The sequence below is a fragment of the Enoplosus armatus genome, chromosome 17, assembly GCF_043641665.1.
Source record: "Enoplosus armatus isolate fEnoArm2 chromosome 17, fEnoArm2.hap1, whole genome shotgun sequence".
NCBI lineage: Eukaryota > Metazoa > Chordata > Actinopteri > Centrarchiformes > Enoplosidae > Enoplosus > Enoplosus armatus.
This window is the reverse complement of record NC_092196.1, coordinates 2,062,533-2,087,559: the sequence shown is the minus strand read 5'-3', so window position 1 is coordinate 2,087,559 and position 25,027 is coordinate 2,062,533. Positions and strand designations below refer to the sequence as shown.

At 43.9% G+C, this 25,027-nt stretch overlaps 2 protein-coding genes across 4 annotated transcripts; both read right to left on the bottom strand.

The window, feature by feature from the left end:
- Positions 1–3,199: 3,199 nt before the first annotated feature.
- rogdi (rogdi atypical leucine zipper) lies at positions 3,200–8,700 on the bottom strand. Its single transcript, XM_070923815.1, has 11 exons — positions 8,626–8,700; positions 7,303–7,374; positions 7,105–7,187; positions 6,833–6,887; positions 6,656–6,736; positions 5,763–5,858; positions 5,569–5,667; positions 5,139–5,252; positions 4,989–5,038; positions 4,643–4,769; positions 3,200–3,241 (listed from the first exon to the last, which is right to left on the bottom strand). Exons 1-11 carry the CDS (start codon positions 8,698–8,700, stop codon positions 3,200–3,202), a joined length of 894 nt encoding a protein of 297 aa, XP_070779916.1.
- Positions 8,701–13,240: 4,540 nt separating this feature from the next.
- On the bottom strand, positions 13,241–24,987 carry glyr1 (glyoxylate reductase 1 homolog (Arabidopsis)). 3 transcript variants are annotated; one of them, XM_070923105.1, is made up of 16 exons: positions 24,950–24,987; positions 23,337–23,373; positions 23,155–23,234; positions 22,913–23,051; positions 22,007–22,117; positions 20,708–20,791; positions 19,326–19,379; positions 18,099–18,149; positions 17,675–17,748; positions 17,407–17,506; positions 16,140–16,250; positions 15,894–15,995; positions 15,552–15,714; positions 14,274–14,453; positions 13,980–14,104; positions 13,241–13,513 (listed from the first exon to the last, which is right to left on the bottom strand). In XM_070923105.1, exons 1-16 carry the CDS (start codon positions 24,985–24,987, stop codon positions 13,439–13,441), a joined length of 1,524 nt encoding a protein of 507 aa, XP_070779206.1. In that variant the 3' UTR covers positions 13,241–13,438. The 3 variants fall into 3 exon arrangements, with proteins under 3 accessions (XP_070779206.1, XP_070779207.1, XP_070779208.1); XM_070923106.1 differs by lacking the exon at positions 22,007–22,117; XM_070923107.1 differs by lacking the exon at positions 22,007–22,117 and having other exon boundaries at positions 16,140–16,232.
- Between the last annotated feature and the right edge of the window lie 40 nt (positions 24,988–25,027).

Below are 25,027 nucleotides of genomic sequence, written 5' to 3'. Positions count from 1 at the left end.
TGACTGCATACGAGGGACGTGCCAGTTACCGACGCAACACTGGCCAAAATCACTGGATCGGATATCGGAGGAGGGGAGGGGGGCTGCAGTGTTGGACACTTGAACCTGATGAAACACTTGCACTTTTTACATACAGTTCAACCCCAGAGGTTACATCTGATATCAGGCCTGGAGTTTCAGTTGTGAGTGCCTTGAGATGCCATGTGTAACCGTCACTGTCCGTCACTGAGTCATGTTTTTCTTCCTTTAGGGGAGCAGAGTTGTTAGTTGTTTAAGAGAGAGAGGGGGGGGGGGAGACGGTATCGGATCGGTATCGGCAGACACTCTGGGTTAGAGTATCGGTATCGCGCATGAAAAAGTGGTATTGAGCCGTCCCTACTGCAGACTGGAGGTAAAGGTTTTGTACCGTCTTTACCATGTGGCAAATCCAATGAGTGAGAATGCTTTTAATGTCATAGAGCCAGAAATAATTCAAAGCTAACAACACTGAACACTCAAAACACAGCTGGCAGAAATGCGTCTGACTAATAGAGACAAACGGCAGTTTAAATGGAGACATCTTTATATACAGCTTCATTGCAGCAGGCAGCGACGTTCAACATGGACAGCTTATTGTTTAGAATGGTTTTATTGCACAGATATCATAAATAATTTCTACATTTATTAGAACTTTTCAAAATAGAATAACACTTACTGGAATGAAGACATTTGTTCATGATTGGATTAGCGTTTGGTTCGACAGGGAATCAACAACGTGTGTGCAAAAAAACAAACAAAAAAAAAACGTGTCAAATAAATACGAACGTGGAGCAGACAAACACATGAAATCAAAGATCGCGTCCACAGACATGACAAGTAGCTTATTGTTTGGACATATCATAGTGTAGTAACAAAGGAATGTGAGTTGTTGTGTCATTTCCACCAAATGGGGCAATGAACAAAAACAAAACAAACAAAAACAAAAAAAACTGGCCCAGCTCCAATGTCCAGCCTAATGCCACATTAATGTCGTATCGGAGTTATCACGATAACCAGCTTTCGACTTGTTCATGTCAACATCCAAGTGGTAACAGAGTTGTTGCAGGGGTGACCTATTTTTGTAGGCAAACCATGACGTTAGCATCGCCCTGGTTCCCTCGGCAAAAAGCCGATGGGATTGTTCCTCGGGTTTTTGGATTATTGCGGACAATAAGCTCTGTGTCAAAAACAAACAGTTTATGATGCTCACAGGTTTTGTTCAGCAAGATAATCTTCACTGATGATTTTATGGTTTTCGAAGCGTAAATGGAATCGCCAGAAGTAAAAAGTTAGGCAAAAAGGAACTACAGCACGGTCGCGTTACTTCAACATCACCACCACTGAGCTTCACTTTTAAAGAGAATATAGATAGATGTAGATATATAGACAGAACGATGGACATATTTTATGTTGTAGAACAAAACGTGAAAATTTACCAACCAACCAAAAACCCATAGACTTCGAGGCAAGGGAACAGGAAGTGTAAAAAAAATGCTGACTCATTTCCAGGTTTTAGGACTCATTCCTGCAGCACTCGACAGTCGGCACTCAATAATACGGATGTGACTGAAAACCAAACACGAAAAAAGCCGTTTAACAGATCATCAACCATACCACCATCTTGATGATGTGAACGCTTGCAAGCCGTTGCCACGGGAATCTTCCCCCAACTCTACCATCCGTCCCAGATGGCGTGATCGCGGTGTAGGCCTGAACCCTCGCAGGCTTGAACTGATGTCACCTGTCACCAAACGAGTAGTGTGACAAAGCCTTTTGTGTCTCCAGAGGGAGCTGCGTGAGGGCCGGCGAATGTCCTTCGAGCGATCGTACGCTTGAGTCAGCGTCGGTTAAAGTCTGCGAGTTTGAAAGTGAAAACAATCTGTTGGTGTGGAGTTAGAAAGAAGTGAGCTGACCGGAACCTCTGCGGCCCGCTGCTCGGCAGTTGGCGTAATACACCCCGAACTCCCACCCAACTGTCAGGTAATGGTCAGGTTGCATTGTGGGTAATGTAGGAGCCAGGTTTTGTCTTGAGAGTCTGGAAGGACGCGGACATTGGAACTGGGGCCCCCCCAAACAAACAGATGATACGGAACTGTCAGTGGATGAGGAAGCATATTTGTTTGTGTCCTCTAAAAGACCACAGTGGGAAATTTTTTCCCCAACGCTACTGCATCCCCCTCACAGCTATGGCTTCATGTCCCCTTACAAAACCTTTTAGCTTTCCATTTGCAATACTGTTGCACTGTCAATATACTGTGCCAACACCCAGCTCACCCAACCCCAGGTGGGTGTGCTGTAACGCAGGGATGGAAAGGTCACTCCGGTGACTCGGTATTGCACTTCAATAAGGGGACTTCCAACAGACAGACCAAAACCTGAGATATCCTGACTCGGATCGTACACATCCCGTGATGCAACTAAACAATGGCTTTTGTTAGACCCCACTTCTTTCAAACTCCACACTTCCAGTTTCACCAACACTCCCAAACCCCAAAAACTAAGGGCGTTTTCAAGCCTGCGTGGTTCAGTCCGGACTCGGGTTTGTTTTCCTTCTTGGTACGATTCATTTGGGCAAGGCGCACTCTGCTAAGGTGAGCCGTCTTTGCATTCTGGGATGCAGGTGAGCAGTTTTCAGCAGCTACCTCGAGGATGAACCCCCCCGGTTACTCTGCATTCCAGTTATTTTCTCAGACAAAGCTCCTCCAGACCTCACATCATACGCTGGCTACTACAACATTGACTTTTGACGTGTAAAATGTGGTTGAATGCCCTTTTGAAGCCTACGAGAAAGAAAGCAGGACGATATTGTGACTCTTCCTCCCACACGACTGGACAGTTCAGATGGCAACTTTGGGATAAGAACCAGATAAATACTCATTAAGTTGCTGGAATGTAACAAAAAAAAAAAATCTAATAATAATCAGCAACAATCACATTCAGAAGTTCAAGTCATTGCTGTGAGATGCAACACACACACACACATACACACACACACACACACCAGAGGCTAACACAACTGGGAATGGCAAACAGTGATGTCTGTTATCTTCAACTAATCATGCAACACTTGAGACCGAATGACCGGATGATGAACATAAGAAAATCCTTCCCAGGATGTCCCTTACACTTCTGTGGTTACACTTGGGTCTGACCGCTCTCTGGAGGATGGACAGGAGATGGATTAGAAAGGTCTGTAGTTCCAGAAACTGGAGAAGACAGATATCTGCAGGGATGGGGGGGGGCACAGAGGAGCTTAGTTAGATGTATACACAACTACACATACACAAAGTTCGTTATCTACCAACCAGCCGCTCAAAGCTTAAATGGACCTCTGCCATATACTGAATTTCAGGCCAACAGTAGCCTTCGGGTAGTCACTTAATCAGCATGCGAGACACTTTGACAATTGCCAGATCCCTTATGGAAAGCAGAGCCAAACATCTTTACAGCTGTGATTAATAAATCCCTTGAGGCTGCTTTAATTGATTGTTTTGGGGCCATTTGGAGGGAAAACCCATCGTCGTTCTGGGATGGGGGCTTGTTTGTATTTCTTTAAACCGATCACACTCGTCTTGGGCGGCCCAGGATGCAGCAACGGTGCCCCTGCAAAATAGTGTCTGAGGGGAACTTCTTTTTGTGGAACATTTGCACAGGGAGGCGGGGGGGGCTAGCCCTATCATTAAAATGGTTAAATCCCCGCTAAAGAAGACGTATGTAGACCGTGTGATTTAACTTTTACTGTTAAATAAGTCGAACACAGCTTGATCCTCGGTGTCCTAGAGGTGAAGCCCACCTATACTTTAGCTCTGGACCCGTTAAAACCACGGACGATCCAAACCTTTGTCAAAACCTGCCATTTTCAGCGCGTGGGCCGCTAGCTCGGGGGTTGTTGATGTTGTTTCACGTAGCAACGGGGAACAGCGTAAGCGGAGGAGAATGCTGAGAAGCCAGACTTGGTGTCCACCTGATGGATGGAAGTCCTCGTTTTAGCTCTTTTTTTTTGTGTGTGTGTGGGGGGGGTCTCCACCAACTCCTGAGGAAAACATCTGGGGCCGTATTCACAAACATTCTGAGGATACTCTCAGAGAGCTCTCAACTTAAGAGTCCAAACTTTGGGAGTGATTCAAGAAAACTTTGCAGTCTTTGAAAAGATGTGATCGGTTGATCAAACAAAAAATAAGGAAATAAAAGCGCACTCTCAGTGAAGTCCATAGGCCTAATGTATGTAAATAAACCAGCAGTGGAAGCGCTGTTGCATCTTCCCCCCGCCCCATTTCTGGTGTTGTAGCGTTATTGCGTTGGGAGATGTGAGCGCATCTCTAATGAGATCGACCACAGACATTATCTCTGCACGAGCGGATCTGTAGCGTTTCATGAACTCACTGTCACTCAGCGTTTGGACAAATACTTCTCAGACCTCTTTTGTCTTCCTCCCGTTTTCTCCTCTTTCTCTTCAGAAGCCTCTTAAAAGTCCTCCTCCCTTACTCTCTAACAGGTTTTCTCTTAAGGGCTAAGACGCTCTGTGAATAACTTTTATCTTTGCCAGGGTCTGGTCTTAAATGTGAGGGGAAATGAATGTGTATTTAATGTATTCCAGAAAACATACACACACACACACACACACCTTGTCCTTGAGCTGCTGACAGAGCTGCAGGGAGATGGTGAAGAACACCAGCGTATCATTAAGCCAAGGCACCACGCACTCCACCTTGTGAACGTGGCTCACTTCGAAGCGGTTGTTGTTGAGCTCGCTGTGGAGGAAAGTGTTCACAGAGAGACAGAGAGATTAAAAGAATCCCAGGATTTCCAGGATGATTTCCAAACTTCCCTGTAAAAAGCCAGCAGAGCAGTTTCTTTCCATTTTACTATATATGTCACTTCTTGTTTATGTATTATTTACTTGAATCTGTTTGTGTATACTTCAGGCTCCAGAAAGAAAGAAAGAAAGAAAGAAAGAAAGCAGGACTCACAACACTGCTCCAGGGCTGTGCAACACTGAGCTCCCCGCCGGCTTGAAGTTCTACCGGGATAAGAGAAGAAACATGAAGCCGATCAGTCACACGGTGCTGTGTGTGTGTGTATGCATTCAGATGGTGCCGCAGACGGTCACAAGTTCTAACCTTGGTAGTGTTGGGAGGCAGCACGTGAAGCTGGTAGACAGTCAGACACAGCTTGCTTAAGTTGATGTAAAAGTTCACCATCACGTCTCCGGGCATGGGAGGAGTGAACATTTTCTGGAGACAAAACAGAGGATGTATGGAGGAACAGTACAAGGCTCTGTGCCACATACACTATGGCTGGCTGCTGCAGTATAGGTCATGTACTAACTAACAAAAGAAAAAAATCAAAGCACATTTTTCTGGTAGTTCTTGTCACGCTGATGTTGATTGTAAGCTGCTTTGGATAAAAGCGTCAGCTAAATAAATGTGATGTCATGCTTTTGTAGCAAGATTTCTACCTCAAAAATCCAGTCAGTCATACTCTTGTCCTCAGTGTGTTAAAGCAGTGTGTGTGTGTGTGTGTGTGTGTGTGTGTGTGAGCGCCCTGTACCATCAGACCACTGGTGGCCAGCTCAGGGAGCGTCATGGAGGCCGGGGTGGTGAGGCGGTTTCGCGCTCGCGTCAGCTGGAGCATCACCGCATCCATGAGCTGCGGAAAGAAACGTGAAGCTGCTATCAGACTGGGCCACGTTCAGCTCTGTGCTGACCGGAGCGGGGTTGCCGTGGAGAAACAGGGGAACGGACCTTATTAACCTCGGCCCCTGTCTTGAAGTGGTAGCTCTCATCGTGGCTGCTCAGCAGCTGGAGAGCCTGGCTCACGTGGTTCCTGGCATCCTGGATCTGGGCGGATGGGCGGAGGCGAGAGAGAGAGGTGGAATTCAAGCATTGATAGGCACTGACATGCAAAATAAGTTACATTTTGTTTTTAAAGCCACGATGAGAAAGTATATCAGACTGTGTTAGACATCAAAAGACGGATGAGCCTACCACAGAATAGGTGAGAAATACTCAGCTGCTTGATCTATATTGTTTATATTTAGGCTGAGCTGCATCACCAGGTAACAACAACTACAACTGGCTGCCAACGCGCTAGCAAAAAGATTGCATTTGAAGATTTATTTCCCCTGATGTAGCAAACACAGAGTTGTTTTCTAACCTGAACGCCCCCCCCCCATCATTCATCTGATGGTTTACAAATAATGTCAATCATAAAGCATGATCTTTTTAATATTTAAGTTATCAAGGTAATGCCATAACGTGTAAGCCTGCAGAGGTTATTGAGGGTTATGTGTCAGCTGAGAGGTTTGACCCAGTGGTCTGCTCTGTGGGTTTCTGCTCGGAGGATGTCAGAACACCAACTGATCTGTAATCAGCCGTGCGACACAAATATGCAGACCAAACTGCTGACAGAAAATACGTCTCCAGTAGATTTGTTATTTATTATTGACAGACTTGGACTAGGACTACCAGGTGGCAGCGGGGAGGACCACCATTGATGGGAACATGTATTTTAATGCGTATGTAGTTTTACAATGTCTCAGTCAAAATGTCCGTTGTAGTAAATTCCTTATGAAAGAAAAATAAAAATCTGTTTTGTCTCCATTGATTGGGCAGCGTTACACGCCGACATTCTGTACCTGCTGCAGCTTCCACTGCTTGTCCTCTCTGAACTGAAAGTGCAGCACTTGGCTGCTCTTTGCGACCTTCAGGTTTATGTCCTGTGAAGAAAAAGCAAATCATTAACAAGGGATCACATCAGCGTCCACTCTCACGTGAGGGGAATAAAGCCTCAGCTGAGAACTAGGCAAACTCACAGCCTGAGTCAGGGCCTCTCCCTGCAGCGTCAGCACCCCCTTCACCTGATCCATGCTGTGAAACAACACATCATCATCATCATCATGTTCATGTTCATGTCAGCATCACCAGAGATCATTCTGTCACCTATCATCTGGCCACCTCCTCCACGGAAAGACAGACGGAGCCTACTTTCACCATTGACCTGCATTCATTTTTAATGACCATAGTAACTGTGCACCAGAAAGAGTTGCAACTTTCAAAGAGAAAGCGGTCAGAGGTGGAGTATTACGTTGAGCTGCCGAGGATGAAGTTCTCCTGTTTGAGCTGACTCTCCAGGCCTGGCGTCGGCATGGAGAAACGTCTGGACGCCTCCTGTTGACGGCAGCGCAAACGGACAAATCAGAAGCAAAATTCAGGTGCGGATTAGCAGTTCTATTTATTCTACGTCGGGGGGACACAGATACACACATGAACGCTTTGTATTCACCTTGAGGACATCCTGGAGCTGCTTGAGGACAGCATGCACTTCTTCTTTGAGCAGCCAGTTAAATTCCTCCTCCTGCCAAAAAAAGAAAAATAAATAAATAATGATTTAACTCCTGCATGATAATCAAAAAAAAAAAAAAAAACACAGGAAACTGGGGCGGGACAATAAGCGGACGTCAAAACCACCATGTTGATGTATGTCTCTAACACAGCCGAATCTCAAAAGTCTTGAAAAAGACACCATCAAAAAGGAGATACAGAATCTGAACAACAGAGGGGACTTAAGCTTGGAACACTGAGAACCTGTACAAGAAGACTCAGAGCTGACTGTGCTTTCTGGGGGGGGGTGTTCCACTGAACACCACCTTGCACAATCCCCCTCCCACTGCTGGACACTGACACACACATTATTCCATTACTGTTTCTGGATCACGTCTCCTTCGTGATTGCGTGATACACTCCCTCCCCATTCACACTCATAAACACAATATAGAAGCACCTTTCTGCACAGTGCACTTTCAGTCATGTGTTTGCACTCTGCACCTCACTTTATTCTGCAGGTGGAACGTCACTCCATATCACCAATTTCATGGCTAGTCATTCCATCAGCATTTACCCATATGATCATCTATTTCATTACATGTTCTTTTTCCTGAAGAAACATTTTTAAAGTTATAAGACACGAACAAGCGTTTTTTTTTTTCCCAGAGGTGTATCTATATCACACTGATGTCCTGACGCAGGTTTCACCGAGTCATTTCATTTCAGAGGAAAAGTACGTCCGTTTCCAGAGGCTGGACTCGGCATTCGTGGAAAGTTCGCCGCGGTGTCGTCGTCGTTTGCTTTCCGCGTTGTAGACGTTGTTGACGCCACCGCTCCAGCGTGACACGCGGCTCCGCGTAAACACCAAACAAGAGACCGTTAATGCAGAGAATGGTCCACTTTTCAGTCAAAAGCCTCGCGAGAAGACAAGTAACGCATCGCGTTGTAGGACTCGTTTCGCGGTGCCGGCTTGCGTAGTTCACGGTGTTATCAAGGGCTCTCGACCTCGCAGACAGCCAGGCCCGTGGTCAACATCGTCATCTCAGTGACCTGACAGCGCGAGCCCCGCCTGCGGCACCTGCACTGTCGCGCGGATGCCAACGTCACTGGTCCCTTGTCCCCCACCTACACAACCAGCTACGCTACACATTTACAGTATCAACTACGAATGTCAACATGTTGCATTAACCGACGGGTCAGTCGGTAAAGCAGCTAACACACACACACACACACACACACACACGGTGTTCCCTGGTGCTGGGAGCAGAGACAGGCAGCCTACCAGCACGGCTCTCTCCACCTGGCTGGCGGCGGACATCTTGGGCAGCTCGGACAGAGACCTCTGCGAGTTGAGCATTTTTGTGCAGCAGACAGACAGCAAACCCCCCGAGTTACCACCCCCTGATACAGAGTCCTCTCCCTGGGATGCAGAGGTCTCGCACTACGTGCTAGCTTAGCGGAGGATCTGGTGCCTTCCCGTGCTGTCGGAAATAACGCGAGCGCCCGCATGCACGACCCCATTCGGCGGCAAATATAAATTTATAAAATGACAATTCGGATGTAGAGACAAGGTGCTGACATGCAGAATGTTCGAGAGCGGGAGTATGGAAGCAGTGCGTATGTATTTTCAGCTTTCTTTCATTATAAGCATTCATTATGCTGCACGTGCAATTTCTCCTCTTCATTCTGTCACTGGGGCACAAAGCAGTCGCGTGCTGCTTGTTATCCAAAAAAGAAACCCTAAACAAATATATTTGAGCTGACTGATGCGTTTTGTTATTCATTCCGACCAAATCACTGTAATGAGGGGTATGAATGGTGGTCTTTACGCGAACTCTGAAGGCAGCACTACGCTGGTCACACGTTGACTATTAAAGTGGCCCCACCTACTAGTCCTTATTTGGGAATACAACTTCCGCCCAGAGTTACACAAATATAAGCTACTCTGCAGCGTCCAGGGGACATGGGAAATGTTAAGACACTTGATTTCCACCTAAGCATTTGGGAGTTTGATCGTGCTCAGAAAAAAAAGTCTTGTCCATCCAACTGAAAATACATTGTACAATTTCCCCCCAGGGATCAATAAAGTATTTCTGATTCTGATTCTGATCCTGATCATGGCTGCACAAATACCGTCAAAGTGATACGACTTTATAAATTAAAGGCATAATATACAAAAAGGTAGCCCCAGTGTTAAAACTGATTGACTGGACTGGCACGGAGTTCTGTTCAATACTGAAGTCTCAGGTTTATTTGCATCAGTAAAGATTGTAAACACAATAGTAAAACTGATTGAAACACGACAGCAAACTGATTAAAAGTTATTATTTTAATAATGAAACATTTCAAAATTGCAGATAAAGACAAACCTTCAGTTCCAGGCTCCCTGGGCTCCACTATGTCCCTCACTATGGTGACCCTTGGTAGCTGTTGCAGACCTGCAGTTAATATCATTGTGGTCAATGTCAATATTCATTGTGTGACCCGTACCTGAAAAGCATAATGTGTTTATAATGAACATTGGTAATGGGGGAGGATCTGGAACCTTTTAACCACCATTTAAAAAGGGGCTGTTCAAGTAAATTAGTAAGGCATTTCCAGTCAGGGACTTCATGGAAGAAACTTTGAGCTGACAAGGCCTGTGCCTTTACAGTCATTTAATTATAAATACTAACAAAAAAAGAGTCTAATTCTCTCCTGGAGGGTCGACTAAGAAATGTTAACACTACATGGCAACCTATCCTCTCATATTTTGATAAAGTATCTACAGCTCATACTGCTTAGAAAAGCACTTTCCCACCATTTTGAATTCAGCATGACTTTGGTAGCGGCGTCAGGATAGTAGCCATGTACACTATATATGCCACGAAACACTAATTCATCTTGTTGAAAGCGGACCAACTGAGCATTTTTGGATGTTTTCATTTTTGTTTTGTCGCTCTTTGCTTTCCCGTTTGTGTACGTTTATACTTTCAGATGCTGTGTAAATACAATGCAATGTCCCAATAAACAACAAATTTGTGTATCACAGCCTGATACATCTTCTTCCTGTGTCATGGAAAAATATCAAAAACATATCAGTGAGCCACATAATGTTTCTTCATTATCATGAAAACACACACTGTAGTTTATTTGGACTCAATCCCACATACACCACCCTGATGCCCCAAATACCAACTAGAGCACCAAATGTGGATTCATCCACCGCTGAAAATAGTCCTCATGTCCTCATGTTTGTTTTAAAGACTCATACTTTTAATAGGAAGCAGTGCACTTGGGGCAAAGAGCCACAGACAAGGGTAGTGAAGTCAGAGAGTATTGAGAGACGGATACACAAATTATCTTTTAAAAAGGCATCGAGAATTAAATTAAAAACAGAACAAGGTAACACTTGATCAGTGATTAAACATGCATACATGTCAGTAATCAGGAGAGGATTTATTAAACAGCACAAAAGTCTTGATATTTCCACATGTACACAAAATCATAAATATCCCCCAAAACCAAAAAGTTACACCCTCCTTCCTTTAACAGGATCCAACTCATTGTCATTTAAAATGAGATAATTAGCCGGATTATACAAGCCACATATTAATAAACCATTTACACTTGAACAACTCAACAATCTACAGTATTAAAGACACAAAGATGTCAGATAGTCACTCTGTAGGGTCAAAACCAAAAAAAAAAGTAGTTGTTTTCATTAATCCCAGTTATTGTAGATATAAAAGAAGTCGAGCTAATGTGCTATTTACATCCGTCTTCTACATTGCTTTGCACTAGCTTGTCAAGGGGAACCTAACTTAAAAACCTTAAACAACATTTGTTTGGCAAACCAAAAAAAAAAAAAAGCTTCCAAAAATGGGATGTTGGATTCTTAACATGCAACGACATGATTCCGTTTGGTGAGAAACTGATTCATTTACAGTTTCGACTGATAAAAAACAAAAAAGCAAAAACAAACGTGGGCCTTAAAGAAACACAACACCGCAAGGTCTTTCAGGTGGTGCACTCAGCTGTCTGCGTGTTCATGTCTTACTATGGGAGTTCTAGTGAAAGAACAGCAGGGCTCATTGCTACAGCTTGCCCGCGTTTCACTCTGTCACATCCAAGATGGTGGCTCTCTATATCTGCTTCTTCAAGGAAAAAGAAGAGAAAAAAAAACAAACAACTGATTTGCTGTCATATTCTCCAACAGATGAAACCTTGATTTGTGCTTTCTGTCGGCCGTTTCATCCTCTGAGGTGCACAACACTTCAGATTGTGGCTATTTCTTGTCTTTTGCACCTGCATACTTGTGTATGTAGGGAGTATGTTTTAGGCTAATGTAGTAGAGGTCTGCACGGATCCAAAATTCTGGACCCAATCCAAAATGGACCCAGAGAAAAAAAACGACCCAATCTAACTTGCATTAAAATGATTTAAAAACGGGGGGAAAAAAAAAAGACACCGGCATATGCCGACTCCAGAATGATTACACCCGATCCAGAATACAGCTTTAGAGGCAGATACCGACAAACATTTAAGAGTTTAAAAAATATATGTATAAAAATACATCGGCTAAAATCCCCCTTTATCCCCCTAACAATACCTTTTTCTTTTGGGTTTTTTTCACGAAGACATTGTGTGTGTGTGTGTATATATATATCTATATATATCACTACAATGTCTTATTTGATGGCCAATTTATCAGTCAGGTTCCAGACCCAAGTCAGTTCTCGTTCCCCTTGTGAAGACCTCTACTACATAGTCAGGACCACCCCCCACCCGCCTGTCATGTGACCATCTGTTTGAAGAAATAAGTACAACAGCTTCCATCTTAGCATTTGGGTTAGGACACTGATGGGGTAAATAGGAAATGTAACAAACTATTTAGGTGGAGTAAGTTGTGTGTGTGTGTGTGTGTGTGTGTGTGTGTGTGTGTGTGTGTGTGTGTGTGTGTGTGTGTGTGTTAGGGTTCGACTGATGTAGATGAGCCGAAAGCTTCCAACCACTAACCCACTTCAAACGTTTTTTTTTGTTTTTTTTTTAAATCGCGTACTGTCCCAAGGAGCCACGACGGTCAAAAATCAAGCAACAACTTTTAATCTCAAACTACTAAAAAGAAAAACAAAAAAACAACACACAATTGAGGATGGGGCTTAATTACAACCTTCATTTAAAAATGCAACTCAAAAAAGTGGATTTGATCTAGTTTCAGAGTAATATATATTAAAAACATAATAAGAAAGAAAAAAACAGCGGAAAAACAAGAATGAAGGGTTTCGAAACGTGGAAATCTCAAGTCTTGATGAGAAATATCAATTATTACTGCATTTTAAGGCCTCAACACAATCTGTTGCCCTGTCATTGACCTGTTCCAAGAAAGACCATTAAAAACACCAACGTAAAAAGCATAAATCAACCTCCAGTCAAATACAGAAACAAGCCATGGCCTGACTGTACCAAGAAAGACCTAGAAAGGAAACATAAATAAATACATCTGTTATTGAAAGACTTCGAGGGGTTTACAATATTAAGGCAATGCAGCGGCATGTTCTTGGGTGTTTTCTCTCATGGAATTCTGGACATTTAAAAAAAAGAAAGAAAAAGCAAAAAGATCACACAATTTAAATAAAACATCATTTGCACATGAAAAAAAAAAATCTTCTTTAGGGTTTATGCATCCACAAAACGTGACGGCTGTTTCTCTGGCTGGAGCTGGACACCCTGCTCTTCACAGTGGCGCTGGACCTGACATCCTGCTTTACTTTCTACCGTTTCTTTTTTTGTGTGTGTCAGAAACCAGACAGACTTGCCCCCCCCACACACACACAGCAAGTGCAACCACATTTGGAGCACTCTTACAGCGTATATACCCCCTCCCCTCCCTCACCACCACCACCACCGCCCAGTACAGTCAGTGCAATGCTCAAGGTTGCCAAAATAATTACAATCCATGACTTGTGGACAGGTAACAATGGCTGGCGCTGGGGCAAAAATGAAATAAAACGTCTAGAATTGGGGGGAAAAAAAAACAAAACTCATGACATGACGAGGGAGAAATAATAAGGGGTTAAAGACTGTGTGGTCCAGAGGATAGGTCCCACCTCGCTCTAGTGAATGTAGGCTCTGTAGACTGCAGAGATATCATTGTCTGACTGGTCCAGAGCCTTAGCCCTCTTGTATACCTGCACAGGAACAGCAAAAAACAAAAAACAAAAACAAAAACAAAAAAAACACACAAAGGTTACAGTTGGAATTGCACATGCTTCACGCCTGTTGTTATGTTAGCATGTATTATTAGAAAGAATTCAATATTACTGCAGGTGGATGAAAGAAAGTTTCACTGCTAAAAAACACAACAACGAATTGGAGAGGAAAAAAAAACACTAAACAATGAATGTATATTTCTAAACCCTGGCTAGTGGCTTCCACGATGATGCATTGTTCAACGCACCCCGCCATACCAAAAGTGTTAGAAGGACAAATGTATGGGTGCACCAGAGTTTCCTCTAAACAGGCTGATAATAGACCCTTTTAGTGCAGACGTCATGGTTTACGTCAGCTGGAGGCAAACGCGAAAAGGTAACAACACTGATGAATAAAATGAGCAGACAAAAGTTTACACCTAAAAATAAAAGCACTCCGTTGTACCTCATTGGCAGCTGCAGCCATTGGGGTAGGATGGTTGGCCATGTCGCCCATGGAGATGGCTAGCCTCAGGTCCTTCTGAATATGTTTCAAATAGTAGTCGGGCTTAAAGTTGCCCTGTAATATATCTGGAAGAGGCAGGAAGAAAGGTTAATATGAACCCATCTTTTGACATTTGTCTGACAGTGTTCATGTAACCAGTTTTTTCTATGGCCACAAACTCAAAAGTTGACCGTTTAAGGGGGAAAAATTTGCCAGAGGATACAGTTAATACATGGCTTCTTTGTGTTGACTTACTTTGGCATTTCTGGTCCACAAAGGTGCTCGCCATCTGGCCCTGGCACAGGATGTCCAGGAAGGTCTGCTGTGATTGGCCGGTGGCCTGGGCCAGGGTCAGCCCCTCTGCGATGGTGGCCATGAAGCTGCCCTGCACCATGTTGAGGATCAGCATCATCCTAGCGGCATTCCCTGCTTCGCCTGGATAACAAAAAAAAAAAAAACACATGCACACATTTTTAGACACACGTAAGTAGAAATAGGCAACAGTATCCTCGCTGAAATGGGGGGGGGGTGTCCGTTAACTGACAAGAAGAATTTTGACCAATTAATACTATCTATAATACGGTTAAAAAATATATTATTAATTAGCCACGATGTTGCTCCTGGGAGGCGACTACAGCGCCTCTCAACAAGCTAATGACCCGGAGGCAGAGGTGGACACCTATATTAGAGACAGTCCCCCCCCCCCAGACGCTCTTCCAGAGGCTGGCCGCTCTACCATTCCCCCGGACATCGGTACCATTTGAGGGGGTCTTCTCCGCCGCGGGTCTCACAGTCGAGCACCAGACTAAAAGTCTGGTAGCCAAGCCATGAGTCAGGACTGAGGAAGGCCTGGCCTGTTTATTTCATTTTAGGACTTACTGAGGTCTGAAAGATGAGACTAGGTTCCGTTTTGTTAAACTGTCGGCTACGTTTGATCGTTAATTAGCCTATTACAAAGTCTGGCTCCTGTTTGCTCGGCTATTTTTTTAGCACTGGGGGACTCGATGTGTGTCGAATCCTCATGTTCTGTTGTTGCTTGTGCTGCTATGGCACATGTAAAAATAAACCTTTGTTTTTTAATGGGTCACAGACATTCGTCTAATCTCCTCGGTGATGATGGGTTAACGAGGGTCGGCCTTCGGTCAGAAAAAAAAAAAGAAGAATGAACACAAACTAGACAGAAACCAGAGGGGGGGGACTCGGATCTGAAATGCCAAATACTTTCAAGGTCATTCACTGACAAAAAACACTGGAGACTGTCACCAACACCATTTGCAGGTTTACAATCTGCCCACATTCCCATTAAAAGGAATAGTGTGTGAAAATGTAGCTGAAGCCAACCCGTCAGCTTGGATTCGCAGTAAAACTGGAAACAGGGAAACGGCCAGCCTGGCTGCGCCCAACAGTAACAGAATCCACCATTATGAGCTGGGGCTATTTCTTGGTCGAGATCAGTAACTTCCTGGAGTCTCTGGGTCGCCTGGCATTTGTGCTGAACTGCGAGCCGATTTGCGTCAGTACACCCTTCCATACCCAGGAAGAAGGAGGTCTTGCCCATGGCCTGGAAGCAGCTGCTGCAGTCCTCGTAGACGGTTCTGTCGCCGGCTGCCAGGATGACCAGCATCCCATCGTTGGAGACCTGCTGGCTTCCCGCCACTGGAGCCTCCAGGAAACGGCCACCCCGCGACGTGATCACCTAACATTCAAACATTGAGAATAATTGAGGGTTTGGGATAGTTCCTGGTGTTAAAAAGCTATTTTAATGGTGCATCATTTTTGTTTTTTTGTTTTTTTACTGTGCATTAGGTTGTTGAGACTTTTCGAAAATTGTGGCTACTTTAGTGTGTGAGCGTGTGTGTGTGTGTTAGTGTATACCTGTGAGAGTTCTGTGATGGTCTCTGGATCTACAGTGGACATCTCTATGTAGCATTTGCCTGGTCTGATTCCCTGCAGCACTCCACTGGGTCCCAATACCAACTGAAGAGCAACAAAAACAAATACGCAGAGGTTGTTCCTTTTTGTTTTTATACACACACACACACACACACACACACACACACACACACACACACACACACACACACACAGGAAGCAATTTACTGTAGTTGAGATGGTACTCACATCCCTTGCAGCCTTAGGGTCAGAGACACAGGAGAAAGTGATATCACACATGGACGCCACCTCTGCAGGAGTCCGGCCTAACCTGGCACCCTCCTGGATGAACAGGTCACACTGGAACACAGCAGGAAGGAGTCATTCTCCAATGAATCAGCAGCGGCATGCCAACACAGACCTACATGATCATTCTATGGTTTGGGTTTTATTTTATATAGAATCACTGTCGCCAAACTCTGTACAATGACTAATGCTGCTCGTGGAATTGATCAATGCCTCATATTTTGTTAACTCAAAACAAAACCAATTCTAATGTGAAATGTTGATCAGTTTTAAGCATAGACTGCATATAAAAGATGGACGACGTGACAGCTCTCCAAGAGTGAAGCCAAAACGTTTCGATCGCCCCCTGGTGGCTGGCTGCAGCATAGGTCATAAACCCCCCCACCCCCTCCATGTTAGCAGATAAGAGATGGGCCAAACTAAAAAAATGTTTGTTCAAGTGTTCATTTTTCTGATCAATTTGGTTTGAATTAGTTAGTTGATGCTATAAAAAACAGGGTGAAACGTCATGACTGACAGCTGTGATTGACTGTGGTGTGCTTGCGATTGGGTCGGGCGGGTGTGTGGGCGGGACCTCACCAGGGCAAGATGGCAGCGGCCGTATCCGGGAGAGTTTGGCTTCATTTTTGTACAGTGGGAGGAGGAAGTGGAGACGCGTTGGCCATCTTTATATACATGTTATATAAATATATGTTATGTATGTTATATGCATCCATGTGTAGCCTATCCTCTTTACAGGTTCTTCGTTGAACCGAGGAGAAGGAGTTTTGTGGGCCAGGTGCTCGGAGCCACCTTGCTTGACGTCTTCTATGATGCACATTTTTCACTCCGAACACTTACACTTATGTTTATGCTTAATATCATATGTCATCATATGTACATGGGCTTTACAGTCCTATAACAATCCTACAGCTGCGACTCTTGTACAACATTTCTGTTGCTCTTCCTAAGGTTTCTGCAGTATTTCTGTCCAATAAAAAGGTTGTTTGTGTTGAGTTTTTGTACATCTTCAATTCATTTTTTGAGTTCATGAGTTTAAATCAACTGCTGAAAAATGTCTTATTACAGTGATGATAACTTAAAAAGGCATTTTAAATAAAATGTTTACTGTAATCTGATGTGAGGTCTTGGAAACTATTTGATTTGGATTTCATGCAAGCGGTCTTTGAAGACACTGAACATCGGCAGAAACAAATTATCAGACGTTTACCTTTTCTGCTGTGCGGTTCCACACAGTGACAACGTGGCCCATTTTCAACAGGTTGGAAACTATGCCGCTACCCATCAGCCCCAGGCCTAGGAACCCTATCCTAGAGGGCAAAGACCGAAGAGAACAAACAAATCAAAACACGAGCAAGCCAACAGTGAAATGAAAATGTAGCGTTCATATATGGTCTAAGCTAAAATCCAAGAAACCCTTTCAAAGGGTTAGTAATAAAATCAGTGACTAATCCTAGGTGTTAACCTTGTGTTCATACCTTTTATCTGTGGGTGTGATGCTGCCATTGATGGCCGTGCTGTCTGCTGCTTGGATAGATGTCGAACCTGTGTCCTGCACGCATCAAAAAGACAACACTGTCAATTTCACGCGGAAAGGAAAAGTAGAGCCTGACCTCGCTTTGCTACGCTTTAGTTATGACGCTCTTCAGGTTTTTGGAGGTTGTTCAGTTTGTCTAAAACGACTCGTTTCAGACAGAGGGGGGGAACTGAGGGGCTGCAGAAAGGGCCAGGAGGAGATACATAGGACTTTTTTCAACTGTGAATCATGCAAAGCTGCTCTAGTGAAAAAAATATAGAGCTGGAAATGAGCACAATATGGGACCTTTAATATTAAAGTAAATCCCTAAACGTTGCAACATTTTCGACTGGTTAGTTGAGCTAAAATTCATGAGTTAACTTTACCTCTTCAATGATCTTCAGGCGCTTGCTAATAGGTTCCATAGATGAGGCTGGCTGTGGAGAGGAAACAGAAGAGGTGACCAACATACTCGCACCGGAACGCCAATGTCTCTAATAACGCACATCAAAGCGCTGAGTGTAAAAATGTCACTGAGAAAACCCTTCACAGGCTGGCAAAGGACTTATCAGTTTAGCCACAGGCAATTTCAGTTTAACTGTTACAGGACCACATGGGGGGGCGGCGGTGGCAGGGAGGTATGCCATGATAAACACTACTTGCTCAGCTTGGGTGTGTCCTGAGAGGGGTGAAGATCTTTATAGCCACTGATCAAATCAGAGCCAAGCTGACACATATTGCAGAGGAGAACACAGAACCACAGGGTCTCAACATTGGTTATCGAACAAGATCTGACATGAAAAGGCTCACGGACTATAGAGTGCTGCAGGAATGAGTCCCAAAACCTGGAAATGAGTCAGCATTTTTACACTTTCGTTCCCCTCGTCTGGAAGTCGATGTTTTTGGGGGGGGTTTTTTTAATGGGTTTTTGGTTAGATGCCTGAAATAAGGTCTGTGGTTAACACAAGCTGAAGAGATTTCCACGTTTTGTTCTACGACATAAAATACATCATCAGATACCCCCACTTTTACGTGTCTTAAAAAAGGCGGATGCTAACAAGCGGCTAAATGAGACTACAGAGGTTGTCGCAGACGTTAAACGTCTTCACGCCGAACACGGAAAGTCATCGACTCACTAGTCCACCTTTACAGCCTGGTTGTGTTTATACTCTGTATCTATCTGTCTATATATCTATACCTATCTATAGTCTCTTAAAAGTGAAGCTTAGCGGTGGTGACGGTGAAGTCATGCGACCGTGGTGTAGTTCCTTTATAGCCTAACATTAGCTTTTTACATCTGGCGATTCCATTTACGCTTCATAAACCATAAAAGTGATGTTCATTAGAACACATGAAGATTATCTTGCTGAACAAAACGTGTAAGTATCATAAACTTTTGTTTGCTTCAGAGTTTATTTTCTGCAATAATCCAAAATCCCATGGAACAATCCCACTGGCTTTTAGTCGAGGGAACCAGGGTGATGCTAACTTCATGGTTTGCCTACAAAAATACGTCATCCCTGCACTTGGGTTTATTTGAAACCCAAAACTGTAACCAGGTCCAAAAAAAAAAGTGCAGATGTCTAAATATTGAGCAGCATGCTTCCTCTTACCTTCTCCGACTGGCTGAGCAGGAAGTGGTGGAAATGGGGGTCATCCTTCACGGGCTGCAACACAAGAGGAGTTCAGTGGGACAGTGTTCTCTTTGCATGTGAACTGACCTGGTGGAGAATGTAGTGTTCATAAAGGCTTGAGTCTACGCTGCACAGTGCTGACATCATCAGGGCTCCCATCATGGTCCTTACACAAACTACCATGATTTTATAGAGTTTCTGGTTCATCCATGGCATTAAAAAAAAAATGTGTTCCGCAATGTTCCACATTTTCACAAATCTTTCTCAAAACTCTACAATATAGCAGAAACTCCATAGCCCTGTTTGTGTTCAACTGCTGCACAAATCATTCAGGCCCCAAAAGACATTGGCTGACTCACACCAATACAGAGGAGAAACACAGTTTGCTATTCAATCAGAAAGGTTTTACAACTGACACATATAATGTACGGCATGGCTGGCCTATGAAGTGACAATTACAGGCCTCTCTGTTCATTACCTACTGATCACTATGTAGCCGATAAGTGAAAATTAATGGGGGAAAAAAAGAGAAAAGGGTAATCATATGAAACATCATGACACAGTGGCTGGGTATGAGTCCTCCAAAGCTCAACCCACAAAAGCCAGTCACTCTCTGATTCTCTCCATGTTCTCTCCATCTCTCCAAACAAGGAAGTGGGCTGATTCTGTTCGCACCTCACTAGACCATATAGAGGGCTGAGGGCAGCAGCAGCTGGCGGTGTGAGCGCTCCACTGACTGCGTTGTATGAACTACACATTAACCATGTTCATATAAAACTACAAACCGGGGGGGGGGGGGGGGGGGGGCACTGTTTCCTCCATGAAAAATTATGACTTATAATAATGTACATTTAGGCTTTTTTTTGAATTCCAAAGTGTCGCCATTTTCGGTTTGTGAGAATGTTTCCACTGACATCGAGATCAACAGTTCATGATTCAACTTTTATTTGGGCGTGCGCCGTTTCTTTACACACACACACACACACACACACACACACACACACACACACACACACACACACCAGTTTAAGAGCATTATATTCAGAGTGGTCATCAACCCTGGTCCTGGGGAGCAGGTTGGTCGTCATTACTACCAGACGCTCATAGAAAGCAGGAAGCTAATTTCTGGGGTCAATGGAAACCAAACCTCAGCCTCCCTTTTGAGCCTCCACATACAGAGTTGGTGACCATCTCATCAGCACACGGCAAACAAGACAGTTCCAAGTAGTCAAGAGTGAGCACCAAACAGATCAGAAGGGAAAGGTCTGCAGTTGTCGGTGATTAAAGCCAAAGATTAAAAGGTCAGGTAGAAGAACAGCAAGGCAAGGCAGGCTTGGTGGGGGTGGGGGGGGTTCACCTACACTGCTTTCCCATTTGAATCCTGTGCCAGGTCCAGCCCCCAGCCTCTCAATAGTGGACGGCTCGGGGTCAGAGTCAGTTAAGTCCTTAAGGGGGAGAGAGACACATATTCACCTTCTAAATCAAAAGGGTGAATTTGTAGAGGTCCATGTCCGCTGTAGTGGGTGGGGGGCAGTGTTGATATATACCAGATATAAAACTCCACTGTGTTGGGATGGAAGCAGAAATCTCAAGACACACATCTCAAAACCAAAACTGATCCCACTAGAGGTAAGAGAGAAAATATGTTTGTCATTTGGGTAAACCAACCCTTTAAGTTATGGTACTGATGTCAGACGAGTGGTGCTGTGACAACATCAACAGCACAGCCTCTGCTGCTCTTTACAGACCTGCAAACTCTTAGTGTAGTAGTAGTGACAATGGTGACAAGATACGAAACTAAAAATCTGGTGGTGGGAGGGGGGGCATTCTAGTGATTTTGTAGCATTTTGATAAAAAAGCATCATCTTGTTTCGAGGGTAGAGGGAGTCTGCAGACGAGAGCAAAGTTCTGATTGGCCCCGTTAGAAAGGAAATGGAATAATACACTATTGATTGGACAATCCAATAAGGTCGATGTGTATGTGAACATGAGATACAAGTTCATATGCCAACACGGAAGCAAGGCCAGAAGCCAGTCAGTGGTCCAAACTGGCATCCAGCATTTGAAACCACTGTTGGACTTCCTTTGCTTTGCGTGTTGCACTCCTTGGCTGCGTGTTGCATCCCCACTTCAGCCAAATGCTAAAAACGTAACACTGACTCCAGCTCCCTGAATGAGCTCCTCTCCACAAATACGAATGCAGGACCTGGAAGTACCGATCGTCCTGCTTGATGTAGATGCTGTAGTGAAATGGTGCTTCTTTGTTTGTTGCGATGTGACGTCAAATCTGATCGACCAATGACAATGCAGGCAACCTCCGATACTGCGACGCTCAATTCAGCAGGGATGTGATCCCTTTAAAAATTGTAATCCGTTAAAATGCACATTGCAGTTTTAGTGGAGACAATTTCATCAGATTGTTTTTGCAAAATGTAAATGCCCGGTTTGTTTTGAAGGCAAACAGAACTGTGGATCACAGAACTTACTCTCAAAAATGTTGACATTTCCTACAGACAATGAAAGGATCTGTGCATGGCTCAATCCACTGAATGCATCTCTTTGCTTCACATTTTAAGTCCCCATTTTGCTGTCTTTTGTCTTTTTCTAAATAGCATACATTTTGAGTAGAACTCTTTAAAACGTGTCAGTGTCCTACTGACCTTCTCGGAGGGGTCCTTCAGGGCACTGAGATCCTCATCATCCTCCTCCAGTATTTTCAGTGGCTTGCTGGGTGTTTTCTTTCCTTTTGAGTCTCCTTTGCTTTCTGAGTTCTGTCAAAAAACACAGATTCATAGATCAGAGATCATTTTGTGATGTTATTTTTTTTTTTGCATGTCAAGACATGCACCTGGGCAAAAAGGAATTAACTGATTTCCCGAATGTTGAATGCACTCAGTCTGGTGGGGCAGATGGCCTCCACAGAGACCATGAGTCCACCTGAACGAACAAACATTTGCTGGGACTGAAATGTGACATGCCACGGGGGCGTTTCATGAAGGAGGCTGGGAAGAGTGGGACTCATTGGTTCATTCATTGTTCTTTTGATTCCATCAGTTGCAGTGGTGAAAACAATCACGCTCCGCAACTGTGTGATTGTTTTGGTCGTGCTGTTGTGGCTGGGCAATATCACGAATAATGGTGCACGTTTGCCTTGTTAACAATAGATAAAATTTGATCTTTTTAACCAGTGCCTTTTTGTGATTTTTAGGCATTTGTTTGCTAAAATGGGAAATCAAAGCAAATGATGTTTCACGTGTCTTACAACTATCAAAATTAGTAATAGATTTCAAAACACCATATATGGCTCCACGGGGGTGGGCTTGACTCTGGATATGTAGTGACATTAGCCAATATGTATGTAACAGATGGTCGTGAATGTGTGACTATTTGTTGCTTTCTTCCCCCTGAACTAGTCGTGTTGAATGATTCGCTCCTCGGGCCGATTATTTGAATCCTTGACATTTAGAGGGCAGCTCTAGTACTTTCAAGTGGATTTAAAAAAAAAAAAGGGGTATACAAAAAATGACAGCCATTTAAAGTGCTAGATTACAGGACAACCCTCTCACCTGTTCTTTCCCCTTTGCCTTCTTTAGGAAGTCTTCCACCGCATCCACCGCCTGCTGGAAGCGCTTTCCTTTATTTATCTTGATCATCTCCTCTTTGTGGGCGTGGTAGGGCTTCAGCTGTTCTACTTTGATCCAGGCACTGGACAGGCAATACAGGAAACACAGCCTCTTTACACATTTTGATGGGAGAGGGGGAAATGCAAAGGGTCAATCAGAACAGGCACCTCGCCACCGAGACTTACTGGTCCTCAGTTCCAAAGAATTTCACAAAATGGCATTTCTTGCCCCTGGGCTTTTTCAGATCCTTGGGAGGGCTCACTACCTGAAACGTAAATAAATATTGTAGTCCAACAAGACTTGTCGTGCAAATGTTTCAATCGATTTTTGCTTTGAAACCAGCCATTCACCAGCCATCACTCCTCACCTTTCCTGGCCATGGTGGGTAACGCCCAAGCTTCCCCCTGAAAAAAGAGTGACACATTTAGCCGTGGCCTAGGTCTCTTGCTATGCTGCATGAATCTGACGATTTCATGTTAAAGACTTATTGTATTTCAACATTCAACTGCAGCTAATCAATTACATGACTTGCTGCTGGCACTGGGTATCAAACTTGAATACATTTTTATTAGCACTAACCAAAATGGCACAGAGTATCAAAGTTCCTTTTTTTGTTTTTACAGTTTTAGATCATTCAAAAGTTGTAGTACAGCTGCGTTTTTTGACATCTGAGACGTCTCCGGCTTCTTTAGTTCAATGGAGAGGTGTTTTATGGAAAACTACATATTGTTTTGTATCTGTAGATAAATCTCAGATCAACTGTATTCATCTACAGGCATACAGAGAACAAATCTTACAGCATAATACAATGGACCAGCAGTGATACCCAATCTGGCGAGGTGCAGGATGTGTGATTTTTGTTGAGGCCGTGTCAGAAGTGTTAATAAAAAGGATCATCTCATGGCGTTTTGCAGTTGCAAGTGCTCTACTTGTTTCTAGTTTACCATTTTGTTTTGTATAAAACATTTCCTCCTGCCGCATTACACGACTTTGCGTTTGTGGGAGAGATGCGACGGCAACTACTGCGCCTCACACTTATAAACACACCAAGTTCAATGTAATTTAGCAGGCGACATTCAAAAAGGTAGACATTCAAACCAGCTTTACGCAATTAAAAGATGTACAAAGAAACATCTAACGTGAACAGCAGCTGCTTGGAGTGTAATCTTACTGTCTGTCGATTAATTGAGTCTAAAGTCACACATGTGCAACGACATTTCGATGTGCGTGTTGCTTATCTAAGTTACAAGGCAACTAGCCGCACATTCTCTGCTGTGTATATATTGACTCTTTGTGTTACTCATAACGGCATTACCGTCAACATTACAAACTGACACTACAAAACAACACCAGACCACCTGTTTGGCGTTATTCTCCTCGCCAAAAAAATATAAATAAATAAAAAAGTCAAATCACCTATCCAGATTAAATTAAACCTGAATTTAGACTAAGAGGAGCTTGCAAATGCATATAGATACAGAGTATATAAATAGCTGCAACAGTTAACACGGAAGCCGAGCAGACGCGAAGTGCATACAGTAACGTTAGAGATCCGCTTGACGTTAAGCTACGGTGTTAGCAAAGCTCGTCACACCACAAAATGTCTACAACATTAGGAAGTAGGAAGTGTTTGGTGAAGCCTCACAGATAGACACACAGGCGTAAGAATGACATACATAAAAGACAAGTTTGTGCCCGGAAAAACTGTCTCGTTTCGGTGTCACGCTAAACCTTTCTGTAGCCTCTCCGCTAGCTAACAGCTAACGACGGCTGCTGGCTGAGTCAGCTTGGCTAGCAAATTTGTTTGGGGTTGACCATCACCTAAACCCAGTACGCAAACACGTCCATTAACCCAATTACGCCTTGTTAACGCCGACATGAAACATTAACGTTAAACTAACCAATACAACACTACTTTCCGCAACGCAAGCTCGTTTAGCAGAAACAGGGGCGTTTAGCAATGTTTAAAGGTTATCTCACCACACTAGGTCCCCAATCCTCAGATGCACCGTCGCCATCTTACAACTTTAATAAAACGTCGCACTGAATGAGAGGAAA

Bases quoted from the DNA above. Each gene is read 5' to 3' on its own strand.
- rogdi (XM_070923815.1), bottom strand. From the start codon at position 8,700: ATGCTCAACTCGCAGAGGTCTCTGTCCGAGCTGCCCAAGATGTCCGCC. The intron at 5,668-5,762 runs GTCCGTTCCCCT...TTCTTTCCGCAG, and splicing joins CAGGGGCCGAGGTTAATAAG to CTCATGGATGCGGTGATGCT. The intron at 5,253-5,568 runs GTACAGGGCGCT...TTTTGTCTCCAG, and splicing joins TGGCCACCAGTGGTCTGATG to AAAATGTTCACTCCTCCCAT.
- glyr1 (XM_070923105.1), bottom strand. From the start codon at position 24,987: ATGGCGACGGTGCATCTGAGGATTGGGGACCTAGTGTG. The intron at 17,749-18,098 runs GTAAAGTTAACT...TGATGCGTGCAG, and splicing joins GCCTGAAGATCATTGAAGAG to GACACAGGTTCGACATCTAT. The intron at 17,507-17,674 runs GTATGAACACAA...TTTGCCCTCTAG, and splicing joins ATCACACCCACAGATAAAAG to GATAGGGTTCCTAGGCCTGG.